Source organism: Ziziphus jujuba, chromosome 1 (genome assembly GCF_031755915.1).
Source record: "Ziziphus jujuba cultivar Dongzao chromosome 1, ASM3175591v1".
In the NCBI taxonomy this organism is placed as follows: Eukaryota; Viridiplantae; Streptophyta; class Magnoliopsida; order Rosales; family Rhamnaceae; genus Ziziphus; species Ziziphus jujuba.
The window spans coordinates 20077583-20085516 of NC_083379.1; the positions used below are offsets into that span (position 1 = coordinate 20077583).

The following is a 7934-nucleotide window of genomic DNA, read 5'->3' on the forward strand; positions in this document are numbered from 1 at the left end:
ATCTACTTGAAAAATCAAATCTAAAGCATGATTTTAATTTTTAACTTATCAAACGCTTTTAGAGAAAACTTAAAGGGGAGAGAGAGAGAGAAAGAGAGAGAGGAAAAAATAAAAAAGATTAAGAGACATTTTATGGTGCACTCCAGCGCATTTAGGGAATTAAAATGCAGTTCCCACATGAATTTTCTCGGACCGTCAGAAAGAAAGGCTTGCCAGATCCCAGTAAAACTCTCCACACACATTTCAGGGATCGACAGGAAACTGCACAGAGCAACGTGAAAAATTGATAGGATTTTTTGACGAATAGTTGGAAGACAACACAACCCATTATTGCAAATGCTATGAACAAGTAAGACCAAAGGACCCCACTTTTGGCACTACCACTGCAGCATAGTTTCAGCTTATGTATCGTCTGAGAGACCTGACCTGCATTGCAGTTTCCTTTTGTGAACTGGGGGACCAAAAGCAATTATATTGATGGCTACCTTTATTCACAAACTGAACTCAGACTGAATACTGAATTAGATTCTTTATCATTTTACTTGATTTTCACAATCAATTTGAACATTCAAAGGCCTTTTTGAAGGATTAAAAACACTCCAAAGCAACATTGACTCTTATTTACATATAGGTTACGGGGGATTGACTGTATGCATATAAACTTTCCATCGAATTCCATGAAAGCCAGTCAATTCATTTGGAAGAAAGCAGAGGACCAGCACGGATGGGATCCACATTCTGATAAATGAATCTACAGTATGTAACTCTTTTAAGTATGATCTTGGTTAAATAGAAGAGAAATGAGGAGAATGTAAATATTTCAATGGCATAAACTGAAAAAAAATAAATAAATAGAACATCATCCGCATAAAGAGGACAGAGATAATTTCAACAAAGAAGTAAAATTAAAATAAAAAAGAAGACGAGATAATTAAATTTTATAAAGATTTTAGACAAAACTAGCACCCCCTCTTGCTTTTGTTCTTCCGCTTTCTTTTCTCTCTTTTGCTTTGGGGCTTAGGTCGAGATTTGTGTTTGGTTACTCTCTTGAATGGTTTCTTTTTTACAGGTAAATTGTGCTCTCTAACAGCTCCAATCAGTTTGGGCACTGTAGTTGTCCCTGTCTTTTCATTTGGATAGATTTCCTCCTCGTGAGAGATCTCGCTTGTCATTACTGTGACTTTCGTGTCACCATTGTCATAGGTAGTAGTCCCTTTCAATAAACAGCAACAGCAAAATTTTAACCACGTTGAAACATATGCATTAATTAATGAAAACTACATGACAATAAGAATTTGATGGAAAATATGCATAAAAGTTCATGAGTAACATGCATAAAGACTGTCCAAATTATGATTTTTTATTGCTTTTGCTTTCGGCAATTTGGTGCATTTTGGATTAGTATTAAAAGAGTTGCAACCAGAGACATGCACATCTTGAGGTGCTCTCATTGCAGCAGTCGACACTAACACAAATGACATGTTATTTTGCTTCATTGTTAGTCAGACATAATGTGATTCATGCAACTAATATCAGATTTTAAAGATTCTGAAGCCCCCAAATTCCAACTGTGGTGTTGAGATATTTAACAGTCACTAACAATGCCATTTTATCCCCCTGGTACCTTATTAAGAATGATAACAAAAGTCATTGGCATTTTAAGAACATGACCAGCATTTGAAATTGATCCCAGTAAACCACATCACCCACTACAGTCAAAGTTTGCAGTAAGGTGCAATTGACAAGTGCTGGCAGCACCAGATACCGATCTGAGTCATCCATGTAGTACAATAATAGAATCCACATATATAGAAGCCACGTGGTACAATAATATAATCAACATCAACATATACAAACAGTAAACACGTTTCAAATAAAGTTGACTGCATATTTGATGAAATACCAGAAATGGATGCAAGTGGCTCGCCATCTTCATCCTCCTCCGGGACATCACTTCCATCAGATGCTGAACCATTTGCTGGTGGAGCTCCACCATATATAACCAGTTCTCTTTCTAATTTCCTCTGCAACATTATTTACCAAGTAGAAGAAATTGAATGCTAGATTTTCTTTTTACAATAACAACATAAATCAGTTAGCAGAAACATATTTTTAGCATAGCCATTTAACATGTAGTATATAAACAATGATACGAGAAACAAATAAAGATGTATGAATGTATAAAGGAAGTAGGGCTGCTAGATCAATATGTCATAATCCTGTCCTCCCACTCTCTCCTTTTTTATGTCAATATTACATTTCCACCCCAATGGTTTGATTTCAAGGGTACCCTGAGGTCAAATCCATTGCATATCTAGTAGCTCCTAATAAGGTGCATAGTTGCAATGTGGTCAAATGCTTGAGAATTGAGATGGAGGAACTTATGAGTTACATACAATTCAAACCTGATGGCCATACAATTAACTACTCATCTGTCAATGTTCAATCACTTTTCTAGAATAACTTAGAAGCTTATCCACGAGATACCAACTAACTTTCAACATTCATTAAACAATTTAAACTCAGAAGGTTTTAAATGGAAAATGGGAAATGCTTCATCAGAAGACTCCCATGGATGACATTTATCTCAAAGGAGCACTCTGTAACAGGAGTACACGAAACATATCCATAGCAGCATAACGGCTTCTCATTGTATAAAACAAATTGGCATCTTTAGAGGTGTTGGTTACCAAAATGAACAAATAAAAAATGCTTTTGAGATTAAGATGGAGTATATTTACTGCCCTTATCAGCTCAAGAAAAACATAGGAGATTCCTGGCATAGGAATTTCACCCAGGATAACCACCATCGTATGATAAGTTCAATCTCATTTGGCTTTAATTACACTTTTTCACTCTCATAGAGCCCACTTAAATCGTTCAACATGAAATTTGAGTTCAACAAACAAAAGAGAGATCAGAGAACCATAACCACCTAGCAGCACCACCATTCCCTCCTTTCCAAAATAGAATTTCCAATGGTTCGAGCAATACTGCTTAGTTTTGATAATGTACTTGTAGATACTTGATTATGCACTTTTTCCGCACTTACAAGCAAACAGGAATAGTGCTGCTATATTTAGATCTTATTTAGAGCAATGTTCTACATAAATCAGCCATTAAAAATTGTTTAAATCTTACAAGTTTTTATCATACACCTTTTATGTAACAGCCAATACCAAGTTCTCGCTTTTGTTCAAATTCCATCATATAAATCAACAAAAAGATCTCATTTTAATCAAGTGTCTCTAACAAAATCTGCTGTTTCACATTATAGTTAAGCTTAAAGGTGTAGAAAACTAAGGACAAAATACTAATGGCCATCTCAATGATCCATTACACTCCAAGGCAGAAATTAGGCCATTTATCATTCAACCAAACATCAACTAAACCCCAAAAAACGACGAAAATAAAAATTTGTACAAAAATTAACTAAAATATTAACTTAAAATTGAAAAAAACAAAAAAAAAACAAAAAGCTAAAGACAAAAAAGACAAAGAACTAGAGCATATTTTGAACCTTTTTGCGGTCCTCAATACGCTTTCGCCTTTGTGCCTCCTCTTGTTTCTTTTGGGCTTCCTTTCTCCTTTTCTTCTTCCTCTTGTGAAACCCAGTCACATAGTTCCTTGTCAAACCAAAAACCTATGTCAAACACTGTACAAACCCAAACAACCAAGAAAAGCAAAAAGTTAGCAGTAGGGCAGTGATGGAAGAGTACCTTAGATCCTTCTCGTCAAATGTGACAGAGAGAGCTTTGTTCTTAAGAGCCCTCTTCTTTATGTGGCGACCTCGGGCCTGTTGGCCAACAATCGGTTGTTCTTCTTCGCCTTCGTCCGCCATTGCAGCTTCCCACCTACTGTTCTGTGTGTTTCCTTTTAGGTTGCTCAAAATTCTAATTACGACGCCGATTTGCAAATCGTGTTGTGCGCCTTATCATGGGCCCAGTTGCGTTTGATGTTTTGTTGGATGGGCTGGGAGAGAACCAAGCCCATCTAAATGGGCTAATATATGAAGATCACTAGAATTTTTTTTTTATTTTTTTTTATTTTTTAGGAGATGACTAGAATTCTGAAAAGACCTAAAGCAAAAAAGTGTATCAACAAGCCGATTGGTAACCAAAATAAAATTTAAAATTATATTTAGGGGTATTTGTAATAATGGTCCTAATGATGACAATGGCATGAGATTGGTTGGGTTTTTGAAGTTTGTTCCATTGGTGGAGAGTATGAAACTCCATTTTCGATTCTCCACCCTATTCCATTGATGAGAATGGAGATTCCTTGTTCACCTGATGGGATTCTTGTTCCCCGTCCTGTTTACCAAATCATAATCAACCTATTTAAAAAAATTATAAAAAAAATTATAGCAAAGTTTTATGGACCCAAACAAGGTAAATATTGTTACAAATAAGCAAAAAATGTTGAAAATTTGAAGTAAATTTTCATCCAAGTTTCAATCTTCATATGCATATATTTCTACATTTCAGGCCACAAAATGAACATCTACACACACATTAACTATTCCATTAACCACTACATGGTTTTGGTTGAACTACAAAAGCACTACAAATAAAATCTTATAAATATGAAAACAAAAGTGCAAATTTAGTTACAAAATTTTCTTTTAGGGGACACAAGGACCAATACTAATAATCCATTGCAAGAAGACCATTTTTTCAAATTCCTTCTCCTTATTTTTCCATGCAAGACTCTAGAATTGATTCATATACAGATGAAAATGTTGCATGTGTCATACATTATCCAAAAAATTTAATATATTTTACACATCCATGTTCTAATAATTTCTAATTATAGATAAGAAATTAAAAAAACTAGTTTACATGTTCTTGTACTAGTCATTGAAATAAAAATTTGAATTTTACTTATCAATATTCATATCATCCAAAGTAGCTTAGCAGCATCCATTTTATATTGAAGAATATGAAACTGGCAACAAAAAAGAATTAGCTAAAAATAAAGTATCAAATTTAACAAATGTATCAATTTGATACACATCAATGCTTCCAAAGTTTGGGGATGAAGCTATTTCAATGTGGACTCATATATCTACCATTAATATTGAATACAGACTTATAAGCAACCGTGGATGCTAGAATGATTAAAATATCTCTTATAATATTATGCAATATAGGATACTTCATTGCATTTGTCTTCCATCATGTCAATATGTCAAATTCATTAAACCTAGGTAAGATAAGTTCTTCTAAGCAATGCTTAAGCTTTAATTTGACATGATTAGTACTAGTTGTATTGCCAACAAACAAATAAGATTTTGCCAAACAATCTCTTTTTTTTTTTTTTTTTTTTTTTTTTCTTTCATGAAGTGCATCAAGTTGGGAAGATAAAGTATTTGAACTTTTGTGGGAATAAGAAACTTTTTGACTCAAACTACATATGGACTTATAAACTTGACGAATTTTTTCAATTTTAATTGAAGACTCACTCTCATAAATCATTGAAAAAATAACACTCCATCATTTTCATTTTGAACCAGGATTCAAGACATTTGCTATAGTTAATATTCCATGCATATGACTTTAATACCTCTCTAACTTTGATATCATACATGATGACATCCTTTAAATTTTATCATACGAAGATGTAAGCCAATCATAAATTGATAACTTAATTTCACAAATTTAGGGAGAATAAATATTAGCTATAGGATATTTGGTTTTAGAAAACAACTCAATGACTACATAAAAGTACTTCAACCTATCACATATCTTCTTAGCCAATTCTCAATCTCAATCACTTGATAAAGATCTATATCGTGATTTTTGTTTTTTTAAACAAGAAAAAACAAGATTATATTTCAAAACAGTGTTAAGCATCACATTTGTAATTTTACCTAGTTTTGCAATCAAGTGCCAATTTTTTATTGCAAAAATTTTTCAACTGATGGTTGCTTTCAATAAATTTTCCTCTTTTTTTTTTTTTTTTTTTTTGAATCACAAATTTGCTCAACAATCTCACCAATTATTTTTAAACCATCTTCGTTTTTAAATTCAATAAATGTGCACAATAATGAATTAAAAAAAATTAACCATCCAATAAATGCAAGGTAGTAGAAAGTTTATATAATGGAGGATTGACCAATATATCATTAGTAATGTAGTTATCTACACTCAGTGTAGATAACTTATAATTTAGATTCCAATTCAACAAACAACCTATCAAAGTATCACAGAAAATCTTAGAAATATATGGACATGCAGCACATAAATGAATCTAAAATGATCATACAATAAACAATTATTATAAAACTGATATTGCTCAAATATTAAAGGAAACAAAAGTAATTTTAAATTTAATAAGGTGCAACTAAAATAGATTGGCAGGGAGGATCATTTGTGGATTAGGTTCTAGGAGGCTAAGTCCGTAAGTAGGAGCATTTTGTTAAACTCTTTTATTTTAATATATGTAAAATGCATCATGCAAAGAATGGATTGAAGAATATTTTGCTTCATGATTGGTAAAGAATTCTTTTTAATGGATTTGGATTTGCAAAAGGAATTTTTATTGAATCATATTAAATTTTGCATATCATGGATTGAAGCATTTTACTTTGACACTCTTGAATTGTGTGAGTAGAATTTTTAATTGATATTGTGATTTGTTTTCAAAGAAAGTAAGACTATTTATCTTAAAACTTTATTATCTATTATATATATATAATGCATAGTGCATTTAAGTATTTTTAGCATGATGTCTAATATGAAGAATTCTTTTTGACTTGGAACATATGAATGAGAAGTTTCCTACATCAATTTGCATATGGCATGCTTTGCATACAATGATTTTGGTACATAATGTATTGAAAAAAGATTTTGTAAAGCTTTTCATTTATGCTCTAAAAATATTTTTCAAAGAAATATTTTTTCTCTGGCGAAGTGTCTAATTGTAAAGTAAAATTGATTTTGAGTGTTTGAAAGCCTTTGATATGCTTAGTTTGAGCTATAATTTTGAATTTATTTTAAAAGCACTTGGTTTTGCATATTATTACAAATTGTTTTGGAAATGTGGATTTAGAAATTCATTTGAAGCTTGATTTACCTAATTTTTGGCATTGTTGCTTATTAATAATAAAACTTGATTTGGTTTTCTTGTACCATAGATTTACATTTGGGATTATTGTTTCAATTCACATTATAATTTAAATTTGGAGCTTGCTTAGTCTGGAATATAATCTGTGGGATGTGGTAGTATTATTTGATTTTATATACATCCCGTTTTATTAGGAAGGAAGCCATACTATAAAGCGAGATATGTTATCTATAACGTTGAACTGACATGATATATATATTTTTTTAATTTTCTTCATTTTCTTTTTTTTTTCTTTTATCTAACTTCGAAATATACATCCAGCATGCATACGCTAAAAAGCAAACATTTATTTTGTGTTTTTCATTTTTTTTTTATTTTTTGATTGAAAATTTAACCAAATTTAGAAATTTCAAATCCAATTAATAATACAAGGTCAAATAAAGACAGAAAAGTATATTTTATTATTATTTAATAATTTATTATTGTTGTTGTTATTATTATTATTATTATTATTATTATCATTTTATATAGAAACCAAAAACCAAAAAAGAAAAAAAAAAAGGTGTGCAAACTTTGGTAAGAGTTTAGAGGGAGATTAAGGGATAATAATTTACTAGAAAAAGAAAAAAGTAAATGCAACACACTTGTAAACAACTGGAAAATCTCTTAAAAGGGATCATAACTCAAGAAATGCAGGCAAGCAAAGAAGGACATTTGGACTAATGGGCCAACCTAATTTTTTTAATATTATATATATAATTTTTTTATTGGTTATTTACTTTAAATTGCCTCCAATAAAAATATTGACATATGTTATATGGTTTACAAATAGTACTTTCTATTTGTGAATAGTTTCAAATTGTGTT

At 31.3% G+C, this 7934-nt stretch overlaps 1 protein-coding gene across 1 annotated transcript; it reads right to left on the reverse strand.

The window, feature by feature from the left end:
- Positions 1-807: 807 nt before the first annotated feature.
- On the reverse strand, positions 808-3900 carry LOC107423028 (ribosomal RNA-processing protein 17). Its single transcript, XM_016032543.4, has 4 exons — positions 3720-3900; positions 3521-3626; positions 1904-2024; positions 808-1213 (listed from the first exon to the last, which is right to left on the reverse strand). Exons 1-4 carry the CDS (start codon positions 3839-3841, stop codon positions 960-962), a joined length of 603 nt encoding a protein of 200 aa, XP_015888029.3. The 5' UTR covers positions 3842-3900; the 3' UTR covers positions 808-959.
- Positions 3901-7934: the final 4034 nt, after the last annotated feature.